We start from the raw sequence: 14,850 nt of genomic DNA, 5'->3' as shown, positions 1-14,850 counted from the left end.
CAGCGTCCACAGCTCAGATAAAGAACCAGGCTGTGGTTTATAGAATATTCATGTTTAAAGAGCTGATTATAAAATGTCCCTGAACTTTAGGAAAGACCTAATCTCACAAAAGATCTCACAGCAGTAGAAGCTTCAGCTTTGAATAAAATATGAAGACAGATCAAATTCAAACCGACTCACAGCGTCCAGATAAACATGAAACGGTGGTTCATACCGAGCACGTTCAGCCTCATCTCCTTGGACGCCTTGCCGAGGCTGTTGGAGGCCACCAGCATGTACAGGCCGGTGTCGGGGCGCTTGCCCTGCTGGATGAGCAGCGTGCAGCTGTCGTCTGAAACCATCTTGTTGATGTGCTCGTCATATTGGACCTCCATCTTATCGTCAGACTTGTGGGGTGGTGCCTTGAACCAGGTGAGCGTGGGGAACGGACAGCCACGGATCTTGGCCACGATGCTGATATCAGTACCCTGCTCCACCTCCATGAACTCCTTCAGTTCGATGGACGGAGCGCCTGCAGGACAAAAACTGATCAACTCTCGTTTCTATAAGCTTTATGGTTCTGGCTGGAACTGGTTGGAGGAAACCAAAACTGGGACACAGGCTTATGATTTGAGGTCTATCAAATCAAAACGGAGTGAGTAGCGATGTTTTCTGGAGCTTAGTTTAAGGCAGAAAATATATTGTTTAACCTGGCTGTTACCAGAGGATTCCACCAGGGGGCGCAGTCTTCAATCTAAAATCTTCCCCATGTTCCCGCCGAAGCTGTTTTTCTCATATGCCAGGATGTCCAGCTCCGGTGCTCGAGGAGACACAATCCTACAGGTTTTAGATGTTTCCCCGATTCTAATGAAATGGATCTCCTCAACAGCTTATTAAGTATTGCCCGATCTAAAACCTGCGGGACAGCGGCCCGTCCGGACCGACTTTCATCCCTGTCGGTTCAAACCATTAATCATATAGTTTAGTGTTTGGTTCATTTTGAGATCGTGGCAGATAAAAATGACATATTTAAAGGCAGGCCGTGTCTTTTTCCGTCATTTTTAACACTGGTCTTTTTTTTCGTACGATCTGTCAGATTTCTCCCTTCTTGGTTACTCTTCAGAGAAATGCAGCGAGGCGGCCATGATAAAAAGCAAATGTATCTCAAGCCTTCATGTTCGGACACATCCTGGCCGAGCTGAGGTTAGATGTTTGACATATAATTATTTACTGTGTCTGTGCCTGATTGATGCAAATATTCTGGTCTAAACCCCTGAAAGCTACATTTCCCATGATGCATCTCTTGTACGTTGATTAAAGTGTTCAGAGTCCGGATCTTACAGGTCTGGTCCTGAATGAGGATGGGTCCAGCGGTGGAAGAAGGTCGACTCGGTCCGACTTCGTTGTAAGCTACCACTCTGAACTCGTACTCGTCTCCCTCCGTCAGGTCCTCCACCTTGAAGGTGGTGGTGTCCACGTCCCTCCTGTTACACCTGCAGATGAACACCAGCAGGTGAGTCCAGGTAACAACAAACCAGACCAGCAGAGTCAGGACTCAAGCCGCAGCTCACGGAAAAGACTTTTATGGAGTTTTTATTGTCTTGTTTTGTTGAAAACAGAATATTTTAGTTCTCTTTGGGATAAAAGACTTTATACCGAATCCCAGAAGGTACGATGCTCAGAGGGAATCACCTCTGAGACGTGATTCTGCTCTACATAAATACATCTGGGTGGAGCTTTACCTCCTCCAGGACTCCTTCTGGGTGCCGCTGGCATCCCAGCAGAGCAGGTCCACGCTGTAGTGGGTCACAGGTGAACCACCGTCGTTCTTTGGAGCCTTCCAGGTCAAAGTCACGGTACCTTTCCTGATGCTCTGGATCTTCAGCCTGGTTGGAGGATCAGGAGGATCTGCAGGTAGTTCAAAGATCACATAAATGGTTTTAATCTGCTCATATTTTGTGCGGGATGTCACAGAATGATCTGCTCAGCTGGATCAGATTTACTTTAACTTATAAATCTCCTTGAGATAGTTAAAAAAAAGTTAAAAAAAAAAAATATCACGCAAAATTTAATTTATTTCAGTAATTCAGCTTAAGAGGGGGGAACTAGTATTTTACATTCATTTGATCTAGGTGAAACATTTATACAGTGGGTTAAATTATTGTACAGTAACCCCTTGGCCTCGGTTATCACAAATGGCTCGACACGCCAGGGCTGCCCTCTTAGCCCTGCATTATTTGCTTTGGTGGTGGAGCCTCTGGCCGAATCCATCAGGCGGGACCTGATTATACAGGGGGTCTGTGCTGGTGGAACTCAGCATAAAATTTCATTGTATGCTGATGATGTCCTATTGTATGTAACAAAACCTCGATCCTCTATTCCCAGACTGATTGAACAGATTCAGTAATTTGGTACGTTTTCAGGCTACAAAATTAACTTTTCCACATCCCTTGCCATGCCGATGGGCAGCCTCAGAGACAGAACAAGTACACTAGCACCATTCCCTTTCCACATCTGTCCGGCTGGGTCTTGAAAAATCGCAGACTCATTGCTCGCTTCTTGGCCTCTTGTCATGTAAAAATCTTAAATCTGTAAGAAGTTTGTGTGATAACAATCCTATAATTACTAATACTGTTAAAGCATGGTTCTTGGCCAGGCGGTTGGAGGGGAGATCTCTTTTGACTCCCTTACTTTGTCCATTACAGGGCAATCCTGAGTTCGAGCCCGGCATGTCTGATTTGGGTTACAATATTTGGACACACAAGGGGATCAGTACTATGCATCATTTATTTGCAGAACACTCTTTGTGTTCATTTGAACAGCTTCGGGATAAATATGGCCTCCCTAAAAGTCAATTCTTTAGATATCTTCAAATCCGAGACTTTATATTTACGAAAACCACTTTGGCCTCTGATGCTACGCCTTCACCATTAGAAAAACTATTTCTCAAACATCCAGTTAAAAGAATAATTACTTGCTTTTATAATGTTCTAAATCAGACTAATTCATTGGCTGTACTAGATGCAGCAGAGAAATGGCAGACAGATCTGGGTGTAGACATTGATGAGGATAAATGGGATGTTATTTGGAACCAGGCGAAACGAATATCTGTTTGTAATCATGCCAAGCTTTTACAGTATAAGGTCATCCACCGACTACAAATCTCTCCTAACAAAAGGCATCAGATCAACCCACATACATCACCTATGTGTCTAAAATGTAAATCAGAAATTGATACTTATTCTCACTGTGTTTGGTTCTGTCCTAAAATCTTGTCATATTGGAGAGACATTTTGGAGGACATGGAAAAAATACTAGGGACGGCTTTGACTCTGGACCCAGTCTCTTTGCTTCTGGGCTACAGGGACAGCAAAGTCAGCTCTACTTCTGGCAGACTGTATGATATCTTGACATATGCTGCACGTAAGAATATTTTTTTGTCGTGGATCTCTGACAAACCTCCTTCCAAGGCAAACTGGCATAAACTCATCATCGAACTTTTTCCTCTGGAATACTTGACCTGTTTGCTTCACTCTACAAATGGTCGTTTTATGAACATATGGACCCCTTATCTTCGCTTTACCAATCTCACTACAGCCTCCATACTGAACAGTGTAATCATTGACTAATAATTGTTTGATTACTACGACTTTTATCTTTCACTCTGTAAGAAGGAATTTTATTTTTGGAATGTACCACCATGAGAATTATTGTAGCTGTGGATCAATGTTGTGCTGAGCTATGTTTGTGTTGGTTAAAACTATGCTTAAAAGACAATAAAAACGTACAGAAAAAAAAAGAAGGAGAACTAGTATATAGACTCATTGTGATATTTCAAGCATTTATCTGTTATAATTGTGATGATTTTAACTTACAGCTGATGAAAACCCAGAAATCTGAATCTCAGAAACTTAGAATATAGTAAAAAGTTCGGTGTTGTAGCTTCTTAGAGCCAATCAATCAGCTCTAACCAGCTGATCCATCCAAACACCAGCAGAGGCCTCCTGAGCATCTAGATGGTCTCAGTCTGTTCCAGTAGAGTCCAGCATCATGGGGAAGGCTGCTGACCTGACAGCTGGACAGAAACCATCACCTCCCTCCACCAGGAGGAAAAGCCTCAGCAGGCGGCTGCAGAAGAAGCTGGATGATCAAAGTGCTGCATCAAAGCTCATCAAGAAGAAGCTGAGAGGAAGGAGAAGCTGGAACAACCAGCAGGATGGAGCAGCTGGAGAGGACGGTCAGGAAAAGCTTCACCAGGACTGGACTGAGGCTGGAGTTTCCAGAGCCACCACACAGACGGATCCTGGACCTGGACTTCATGACGTAGTCCTCTAGTCCAGCTGCTCCTGAACACAACGTCAGCAGCGTCTCACCTGGACTAAAGAAACCAGGACCTGGTCTGCTGAGCAGGGTCCAAAGGGGCTTTTCTGATGAGCAAATCCTGCATCTCATGTAGAAATCCAGGTCCCAGAGTCTGGAGGAAGACTGGAGAGGCAACAATCCAAGACCCTTAAAGTGCAGCGTGAAGTTTTCACAGTGGTGGTGATGTGGGAGCCGTGTCCTCTGGTGCTGGTCCACTGGGTTTTACTAAGTCCAGAGTCCACGCAGCGTCTACCAGGAGCTTTAGAGCTCTTCATGCTTCCTTTAAGGAGACACTGACTATTTTCCAGCAGGACTTGGCACCTCCCCACACTGCCACAAGAACCAGAACCTGGTTCAAGGACCAAGGATTACTGGGTTGGACTGGCCAGCAGGCTCTCCAGACCTGATCCCCGTGGAAACTCTATGGAGGGTTGCCAAAAGGAAGATGAGACACATGAGACGGAGCGATGCAGGAGAGATGAAGGACTCAAGCATCCTGGTCTTCATTTCACCCAGCAGGACCACAGGCTGGTAACATCCACGCCGCATGGAGGCAGGAGTCCATGCAGAAGCTCAGACCAAGACCTGGTTCATATGCAGGACTAGACCAAGACCTGGGTTCATTATGCAGGACTAGAACCAAGACCTGGGTTCATATGCAGGACTAGACTGTTCACATGGTCACAGTTCTGGATTCAGTTTCTTTTTTTTTATTGATTTTATGTCATATTCAAATTTTCTGAGATGAGGATTTTTCGGTTTCCATCAGCTGGAAGTCGTGATCATCACAATTACAACGAATCAATGCTTGAAATATCTCACTTTGCATGTCATGAGTTTATATATTGGTTTCCCTTTTTTAAGGTGAATTACTGAAATAAATCAAGTTTGGGGTGATATTCTGTTTTTGGTGTCACCTGTATGGTTTTGGTGTAAACGTGAGCATCATCGACATATCCTGAACCTCGCAACATGTCCTGCCACATGTCTGCTCACTACACTCAAAACCCCAACATTCAAACCCTTTCAGATCAGTTATGTTGACAGGAAGTATCATTAATGAACTTCCTGTCCAGTGTCGGAATGAAATGTGATCAAACCAGCATGACACGTACGGATCGGATCTCTGGCTCTGGTCCTCTCAATAGTCTCGACGAAGGGGCCAAACCCAAAGCGGTTCTCGGCACGGATGCGGAACAGGTAATCCTGACCATCAATGAGGTCTGGAACCACCAGAGACTGAGCAGCACAGGCCGGGTTTACCTGGAAGAACCAGATTCAGGTCTAACTTTACACACAAGCAACAACAGAATGATATATCCGCTCAGAGGGATGGCTGGTACCTTGGTCCAGGCTTTGCCCTCCACGGTCTTCTTCTCAATGAAGTAGCTCTTCACCCTCTCTCCTCCGTCGCTCTCTGGAGGTTTCCAGGTGAGTCTACAGGTTCCCCTTGTTACGTCACTCACCTTCAGGTTTCTTGGAGGTCCAGGCAGGTCTGCAGGTCCACAAACAAGAAAGTGAATTCCCGAATTTACATCACAGGTCTCATTATATATCCCCTGCCAGGTAAGATGGAGTCAGAGTGGACTTGTACGTACCAAGAACGGTGACTCTGACTTTTACCACTTTGTGTCCAGCAGGGCTCTCAGCGTTGATGATGTATCGCCCGCTGTGGCCAAGTTTACTGTCCGGGATCATGACCACTGACGTTGTATCACTGGAGTGGATCTGAGATAAAAAAATGTACATGCGAACAGTGCAGACAACAGACTGAACCAAAATCTAAGTCCTCATCTGTGCAGGGTGAGGTCGTTATAAATGACTGAAATGCTTGAGGCTGAAATCTGGATTTTCTTTTATCCATGATGGATGTCACACTGATATCTGACCTCCGAGTCCACTGGCAGCGTGTGAAGTTCGTTCTTCTTCTCGGTCTCGGCGGTTCCATCCACGAAGGTCCAGGTGACCTTGGGGACAGGTCGTCCAGTGATGGTGGCAGGAATCCTGATGGTGGTTCCGGCTCTGCAGTTCAGCAGGTCATGAGCGCTGACATCTAGAGTCACAGTGGGTTCAACTGGGGGAAAGACACATGAAGTTCTGCTTGTGGATCTGATACCAGTCAGAAGATGTGAGGTCTGCTTCCAACTACCACTTCAAAGCAGAGATATAAAAACTCCTATAAAAAACATAGCGCAGATACTTTCTGGTTTTGGTGCTTAACCCTTTAATTGCTTGTTCTACCATTTGGTGGAGCAAATTTTCCCATGACTGTAATGAATTTATGAAAAAGTAAACCAGTCTGAACCATCTCTACCACTGGGTTTGGGTTTATAATGCCAAACGTAAGTGTTTTGAAAAAAAAGCAAAGCAACAAGTTTTCTTGCTTTTTAGTGCAAACTTTAAAGGGTTAAAAGCTCCAAACCGATGAAAGAGGTATCTTTAGTTTTTGCTGCACAGGATAACATCGTCAGCGTAGAGACGGACTCTGTTCATAGTGTCGATCCTAATGCTGCAGCCTCATTGGCCCGGCTGGAAATCACTGCTGGTAGCAGTTTGTAAATGAAGGATGTGGCTTTAAATTCTTACTCAGGATGTCCTGAACCAGGATGTCAGCTGTCTTGGCGGGCTCTGAGTTGCCGGCGGCGTTCACTGCATAAATCCTGAACTTGCACTTCTTGCCCTCCTTCAGGTCAGGGACGGTGATTTCTGTGGATGGGTGGAGCTTGTCGGCAGGGTTCACTCTCCTCCAATCAGGAGAGCCCTCCTCGTGAACCTCGATGATGTAACCTTTGATCAGGCTGCCACCATCTTTGTCCGGAGGGCTCCAGGTGAGGGTGATGCTGCTCTTGGTCTTGTCTTTAACCTCTGGAGTTCCTGGTGGGCTGGGGGGATCTGGAGAGCAAGAGCAGAAGGGGTCAAAGGTCAATCCCTCTCAGGTAAAAACAACATAGTTCTGGTTTTCTTACAGGACCATCAGGACTTGATCAGTGGTGGATCGATGCTGATCCTCAGTAGAAGCTGAGGATCGAGCTGAAGCTAAACACCTGAGCTCTGGTAAAGACCAGATCTACCTGTGAACTCTCGTACCACTGATCTGTTTTGGGTCAGATGAGGAACACTCACTGCATGGATCTGTGGCGAAGCGGCACTCAGTGGCCTCGCTGTGCAGTCCGACTCCTGCAGCGTTGCAGGCGGCGACCCTGAACTGGTACTCTGTTCCTTCTATCAGCCTCAGCACAGTGTACTGCAGGCCCTTCACTGCCGGCTTGGTAACCGGCGCCCGGTTGACGCGACCCCAGTACACGGCGCCACGCTCTCTCTTCTCCAGCCAGTAGCCTTGGATGGTGGAACCGCCATTGTCCAGCGGGGGGTCCCAGGTAAGGGTCATGGTGGTTGCAGTGGCTGCGATGATTTTGGGATTACGTGGAGGTCCAGGGAGGCCGAACGGATCTCTGAGCTGGACTTTCTCAGAGTCACAGCCATCACTGACGCCGTACTTGTTTTCAGCTTTGATCCTGAACTGGTAAACTCCATTCAAGTCCAGTTTGTAAACCTGGCAGAACAAAACAGGTTTGTTCAGGACACATAAAGATCACAGCTTAGTTCATCATCCTGGTAAGATTTGGATATAAACTCATGAACTTCAACATTACACGGATGCCTCGGTGACACAAAGAACTGGATGACCAGAAACCTCCAGCTTTTAATCTCAGACAAACTCAGAAACAGATCAGGTCATTTATTTTCTATGGATGGTCTTTGACCGCCATAAAAACTGTGAAAAACCTTTGTTTTATTTTTTGCCAGGATGTGTCCTTTGACTCACATATAAAACATTACTAAAACTGCCTTTTTCATTGCAAAAATGAGAAAGATTCTGTCTCTCAGTGACGCCGTTGGTTAGTTGTCCTAAAGCTTCCCTCAACAGATGGGGACGGACAGGAGAGAACACATCGCTCCAGTCCTGGCTTCTCTTTATAGGCTTCTCGTGAATTGGAGAATATTATGTCTGTTGATCCTGGAAACTCTCCCAGTTCGGACATTTGGACCCTTCTTCTGTCCAAATGATGGTCCTGAAGCGGTATCATACGCACCCAGTATCTCCGGTCGATGAGGTTGATGGTCAGAACATCAAAGTCCGACTTCTTCTTGCTAGCGTCTCTGCGCTCCACGATGTAGTTGGTGATCTCACTGCCTCCGTTGTCCTCTGGGGCGTCCCAGGTCAGGTAACACGAGTCTGCCTTGATGTCTGAAACCACGATATTCCTTGGAGGAAGAGGACGGTCTGAAAATGCAGGGTAGGATCAGTCTCAATATTAAGAGATGACAATGCCTTTAAAATATTTCCAAAGAAATATCAGCTGATGGGGGATGGCTCCTACCGAGGATCTCCACCCGGATGACATGCTGAGCCTTGCCAAAGCAGTTTTCAGCCACCAGTTTGTAGTTTCCTTTGTCCTGTCGAATGGTTTGTGGGATAGTGATCTTTGTCCTCATGGTGGTCCGGTTCACCTGAAGATGTAAAAACATGTGCTGGTTAAACTGGCTGAAGTAGTTCATCCTCTGAGGAGCATCAACGTGCTCAGCAGCAGCTGAAGCCCCCACCTCCTCCATCTCCATGGTCATCTTCTCCTCATCAGGCTTCTCCATCACCACATCGTCCTTCATCCACTGCAGTGTCGGCAGAGGAAGTCCCGTCACCTCGGCTGGGATGTCGATAGCTGCTCCTTTCTTCACGATGATTGCGTTGCTCTTGAAGAACTTCAGGAGGGTAATAACTGGAGCAACTGTGACCAAAAGACATCACATTTTCACTCATCATGTTATTCAGATGAAGGTGACAGAAGCAGCAGAAGCATCAGAACGTACGCTCATCGTCCTGGATCCTGGCGGTTATCGGCTTGGATGGATCTCCATCGCCAACCTCATTCACAGCTTTGACACGGAACTGGTACTCCTGGTTCTCAGACAGGTTCTCGATGACTCCACAGCACTCTGTGAAGATCTTGCGGTTGGCCACGTCGAACTCTGTGCCGTCAGACCTCATCTTCTCCACGTAGTATCCTCTGATAGGGCTGCTGCCGTCGGAGCGAGGTGGCTCCCAGGCCAGAGTGATGGTGGTCTTGCTTCGGTCGGTGTAGTGCAGTTTCTCAGGTGCAGATGGAGTACCTGCAATTATGTGGAGGAGGTCAGCTAATATTCCATAAAAACCGATGGGATGATGGCGCCAGGCCATGAATGGGTTGGTTTACCTTTGGGATCTTCAGCTAGGATGGGTCCCAGGTCAGCTGGAACTCCGTCACCGTACTTGTTCCTAGCAATGACCCTGAAGTCGTACTCCTCGCCGGCCAGCAGGCCCTGGATGTCGCACTTACAGGACGCCGTCTCGATGGGCTGGCGGAAAAGCTTCATCTTGGCGTCCTTCCTCAGCACCTCGTAACCAATGATGTCACTGCCGCCATTGTCCAGAGGATCTGACCAGGTAATGATGATGTTCTTTTTGGTCACCTGGACCGTCTTCAGGTCCACCACTGGTCCAGGGACATCTACACAAATCAAGTGCCAGTTAGAAAAAAACATTTTACATGAACAAGATCCAGAGTACAGAACCAGAACCACACATCAGACTGGCTTCATTCCAGAAGCTCCAGAACCTTCACTGACCCATGACATCCACTCTGGTCTCTGCGGTCTTGGTTCCGCTGCTGTTGGTGCCGGTGATCTGGTACTTTCCATGATCCGCCCTCACAGCCTTTTTGATGAACAGAGCGCTGTTCTTGCCCTCCGTCTCCACAACCATCCTCTCTTTGTCGATTTCTGCCTCATCTTTGGCCCATTTGATCTCTGGCTGGGGTCGGCCCGTCACCACAGCAGGAAGTTTCAGCGGGTCGCCGGCTTTGATCATGACGCCGTTCCTTACTGAGTCGTCAAACTCCACAACCGGAGTTTCTGAAGGACACAGAGACGTTTGTGAAACACTTCCTGACATGAGCCGCGACGTCTGTTCTCTTAGACTTTGGTCTACCTGAATGAAACCGGTCGTACCTTCAGGTTCTTTGACGGTCACAGGTTCTGTAACACCAGGAGCTCCAGGTCCGGCATCGTTGACAGCCAGAATCCTGAAGTAATAGTCGGCTCCTTCGGTGAGGCCTGTGACGGTGTATGTCAGCTCTTTACACCTGAACTCAGTGCAGCGTTTCCACTCCTTCTCTCCAGCCAACACCTGCAAACACACCCATAGGTTTAAAACCAAAGACTTCTGTTTTTGTGGCTTTGAGCTGCTGCTCGCTTTATTTTTCTACCTTCTCAACGTGGTATCCCAGAATATCTCCCCCACCGTTGTACAGCGGGGGCTTCCAGGCCAAGATGACCGAGTCCTTCCCAGTGTCCACAACCCTTGGAATGGGGGGGCCAGGAGGAACTGTGAGGACAGAGACATGTTTCATTTTCACGAGGACATGAACATTATTCCATCTGTCCATGCGGGTCTCCCAGCATCCCAGTCTGATCTGGTTCCTGCTGAACTTAGTAAATGACAGAAGCATTTTCTTTCTGATGCGATTCAAATTCTCCACCATCTGTTGGATGATTTCTAAATACTTCAGAATTTTTATTTAAAAAAAACTCAAAACTTACGGATGGCATCCATGGTCACGATGCGGTCGGTGGGCTCGCTGAAGGGCCCGGGGCCGGCCAGGTTCTCAGCACACACCCTGAAGATGTAGGTAAGTCCTTCCATCAGTCCGGGGACCTTCACATCCAGAGAGCTGAGGAGGGCCCGGTTGACTCGGGTCCAGTGTTTGCTGTTCACCTCCTTCCTCTCGATCCAGTAGCCCAGGATCGGGCTGCCGTTGTCCTTGGGCTCATGCCAGGAGATGTGAGCAGAGCTTGCTGTCACCTCATGAACTCTGGGAGTGTTGGGAGCATCAGGAGGATCTGGTGGGGGAGGAGAAGATGAGATATGGAGCTTCCAGGTCCATAGAAATGGTTTCTAATGTCTGAAATGGCTTTTATAAATAAAGCTTTTCTTATTGTCAGTTTCTGCAGAATGTACAATTCACTCGAATCGAAAAGGACGTTTCTTCCCCAAATACACACAAATGATCAATTAAACGTAATCTCTTATCAGATTTAGGGATAAATATACAGAATCATTTAAAAACAGTTTTTCTTCTTTTGATTTTGGTTTTATTTTTAACCCATGAATGTTTCACTGAAGCCAGCAGATCATCAGGGAAGTCGGAATCATCCGGAACTTCCGGTCTGTCAGCTCTGAAAGGAGCTGTGTTTTCATGGTTCACTCACTGAACTGGTTCTTTGCAACGAGCGGCTCAGAGAAGCAGGGAGGCCCGCAGCCATACTTGTTCTCAGCGGTGACTCTGAAGATGTACTCCTTCCCTTCAATGAGCTTGGTGACAGGAAAGCTGGTGCCCTTCAGGGTGGAGGTGACGGTGATCCAGCCAATCTCATCGTTCTTGTTGTCCTTCTTCTCCAGGATGTAATTCAGGATCTCGCTGCCGCCATCGTCCTCAGGAGGCTCCCAGTTACAGATGACCGAAGTGTTCCTGATCTCATCGAAGGTGAAATTGATCGGAGCGCCGGGTTTATCTGCAGGGCGAGAAAATCACATCGACGTTTCTTCCATAATGAAACACAGGATGAAGTGACCAGGAGTGAGAACTGAAGGGTAGAACATCTTTCTTACCCAGGACGTTGACGAAGCAGGTGGCCGTGGCAACACCGTGAGTGTTCTCCACCCTGATGGTGAAGTTTCCGTGGTCTGCTCTGACAGACTCACGGATCATCAGTGCAGACAGGCCTTTCTGGGTTTGATCCAGACCAAGACGCTCACGCATGGGAGTCACAAACTCCTCCTCTGGTTCAGGAACCTGCAGGAAACAAAGTCAAAATTTACTGTTCAAAAAAGAGTAAAAACAGGAGCATTCATCTCCCCGAGGTCCTGGTCTGGACACAAACCTTGGCCTTGGACTTCTTTTTCTTGACCACAGGAACAATCTTTTTGGTGGGTTCTTTGGTGACGTCCTCGTCATTCCTCAGCCAGCTGATTTTGGGATATGGCGAGCCGGAGATGAAGGCATCGATGCGGATCTCCTCCCCTTTCTTAACACAAACACCAGACTGCACTCGGGCATGCAGGGTGACCTTTGGTTTGTCTAGAAGGAAAAGGACAGAAATTAAAGCCTGAAATGGAAAATGTCCTCCTGGTCAGAACATGTAAAGTGGACATACCAACGGGGTCTGCAGCCTTCATCAGCAGTGTGCTGCGGGATGGTTCGCTGACTCCTGCAGCATTCTCGGCTCGGACCCTGAATTGAAACTCCATGTCCTCCTTCAGGCCTGTCACCACATAGGAGAAACCGGGAACCAGGCTTGGGGTGACCCTCTCATAGCGGTCCCCGTCCTTCTCAATCTTCTCCACAATGTAGCCCTGGATGGGACAGCCGCCGTCGTAGTCTGGAGCCTTCCAGGTGACGGTGATGGACTTGGATGTGGGGTCCTGAGCCTCCACCTGGATGGGTGGGTCTGGTTTCTCTGTGCAATCGATATAAACAACATGCAGTGAGATGAGCGGTCTCCTCTGAGGATCATCAGGTGGACTAAGATGTGTTCTCTGATGTTCTGGAAAACAGAACCTACGTTTGACTTCCTCTGTGATGACTGGGTTGCGTAGCTCCAGGTACTCTCCGGCGCCGACCTTGTTGATGGCCTTCACCCTGAAGTAGTACTCACAGTTGACGTAAAGATCTTTGACCGTGTAGGTCAGGATATTCTCTCCAGACATGACGGGCATGTATGTTTTCTTGGATGCTTCGCGGCGCTCCAGCGTGTAGCTGACGATGGGTGTGCCGCCATCGTCTTCTGGGGCCTCCCAGCTGATCATGCAGGAGTTCTTGGTGACATCGTTGGATGTGATATGTTTACACTGACCAGGAAGTCCTGCATGGTTCAGGAAAGTGAGAAATATGTCAGAAAATGGCTTCAGGTCATCACCAGCCATGACAAATTCCAGTTAATGAACCATCCTACCGATAACTTTGACATTGATGGTCCCGGTAGCTGTTCCCAGACTGTTCTCCAGACTGACGCTGTAGGCACCAGCATCAGCACGGCTGCACTTCAGCAGCTCCAGGTGAACACTGTTCATCTCCACCGTCATGGAGAGCCTGTCGTCGGCCTTACACTCAACCGTGTCCTTCTGCCAAACCATCTTCGGAGTCGGAATTGCCCTGTAGGGAATGTTCAAGTGCAGCTTCTCACCCTCAACCACAACCACGTCCTGTGCCTCCAGATCCATGGTTGGAGCACCTTAGACCAGAAAACAGGTTCACCATCCTTTTCACTGTAACGACTGCACATCTTTTCTATCATTGGATAAAAATCTTTCCATGCTTACAGTCGGGATCTTTGGTGAAGACTTTGTCAGAGATCTCTGACGGATCGCTGACACCAATGGCATTGATGGCACGAACCCTGATGACGTACTTCTTCTCCGGTTTGATTCCATCTTCGATCCTGAACTTCAGCTCTTTGATGGGTCTGCTGTTGACACGAAGCCACTTCAGCTCTGTACGGGCCTCCGCAACCTCCACATGGTATCCAGTTACAGGGGAGCCACCATCCTTGGCTGGATGCTTCCATGTGACATTGATGTGCTCCCTGCTGGCGTCCACGATAGTTACTTCCAGAGGAGGAGATGGACGACCTGGACACACGGAAAGTGGTACAGTTTCCTAAACACACCCTGCGTATATCTGGGGAGAGCCATGTACCGATCTGATTCTTACTGGTTGCATCCTCAATGGTGAGGATCACAGTGGGTTCACTTGGATCTCCAACTCCGGCCTCGTTCTCCGCTCTGACCTGGAACTGCACCTCCGATCCTTCGTCCACATCCGTCACCTTAAACTGAGTCTGTCTGTCTGGAGTCTTGCAGCACTTCAACCAGCGCGTCCCGATCTTTTCCTTCTTCTCTATCACGTACCTGGAAGACAGCAGGAGTCAGCTGGACAGCTCTGCAACGCTGAGGACAACGTTCACGTTTTTGTTTCCACTCCGACTGCTACACCCTCTGCTCCCCCTTAAACCCAGGACACGACACCCTCTGCTCCACCTTAAACCCAGGACGCGACACCCTCTGCTCCCCCTTAAACCCAGGACACGACACCCTCTGCTCCACCTTAAACCCAGGACGCGACACCCTCTGCTCCCCCTTAAACCCAGGACACGACACCCTCTGCTCCCCCTTAAACCCAGGACACGACACCCTCTGCTCCACCTTAAACCCAGGACGCGACACCCTCTGCTCCCCCTTAAACCCAGGATGCGACACCCTCTGCTCCCCCTTAAACCCAGGACGCGACACCCTCTGCTCCACCTTAAACCCAGGACGCGACACCCTCTGCTCCACCTTAAACCCAGGACGCGACACCCTCTGCTCCACCTTAAACCCAGGACGCGACACCATCTGCTCCACCTTAAACCCAGGAC

General features: G+C 48.2%; 1 protein-coding gene across 1 annotated transcript in view; it reads right to left on the bottom strand.

Annotated features, from left to right (window-relative positions):
• The window catches only part of LOC121650515 (titin-like), a 202,438-nt gene that overhangs the window by 68,235 nt on the left and 119,353 nt on the right, over positions 1-14,850 (bottom strand). The window contains 26 exon segments of the mRNA XM_042002069.1: positions 215-511; positions 1,321-1,472; positions 1,722-1,887; positions 5,457-5,604; positions 5,685-5,836; positions 5,940-6,069; positions 6,231-6,415; positions 6,928-7,233; positions 7,465-7,894; positions 8,436-8,626; positions 8,724-8,853; positions 8,947-9,128; positions 9,211-9,510; positions 9,594-9,887; positions 10,006-10,290; positions 10,387-10,564; positions 10,644-10,762; positions 10,978-11,277; positions 11,647-11,949; positions 12,047-12,230; positions 12,319-12,515; positions 12,592-12,894; positions 13,000-13,299; positions 13,390-13,668; positions 13,757-14,065; positions 14,148-14,344. Coding sequence (XP_041858003.1) covers positions 215-511; positions 1,321-1,472; positions 1,722-1,887; positions 5,457-5,604; positions 5,685-5,836; positions 5,940-6,069; positions 6,231-6,415; positions 6,928-7,233; positions 7,465-7,894; positions 8,436-8,626; positions 8,724-8,853; positions 8,947-9,128; positions 9,211-9,510; positions 9,594-9,887; positions 10,006-10,290; positions 10,387-10,564; positions 10,644-10,762; positions 10,978-11,277; positions 11,647-11,949; positions 12,047-12,230; positions 12,319-12,515; positions 12,592-12,894; positions 13,000-13,299; positions 13,390-13,668; positions 13,757-14,065; positions 14,148-14,344 — 6,017 coding nt within the window.

This window comes from Melanotaenia boesemani, chromosome 12 (assembly GCF_017639745.1).
Source record: "Melanotaenia boesemani isolate fMelBoe1 chromosome 12, fMelBoe1.pri, whole genome shotgun sequence".
NCBI classification, from domain to species: domain Eukaryota; kingdom Metazoa; phylum Chordata; class Actinopteri; order Atheriniformes; family Melanotaeniidae; genus Melanotaenia; species Melanotaenia boesemani.
The sequence above is the reverse complement of the archived record's forward strand: the minus strand, read 5'-3'. Positions and strand labels throughout refer to the sequence as shown.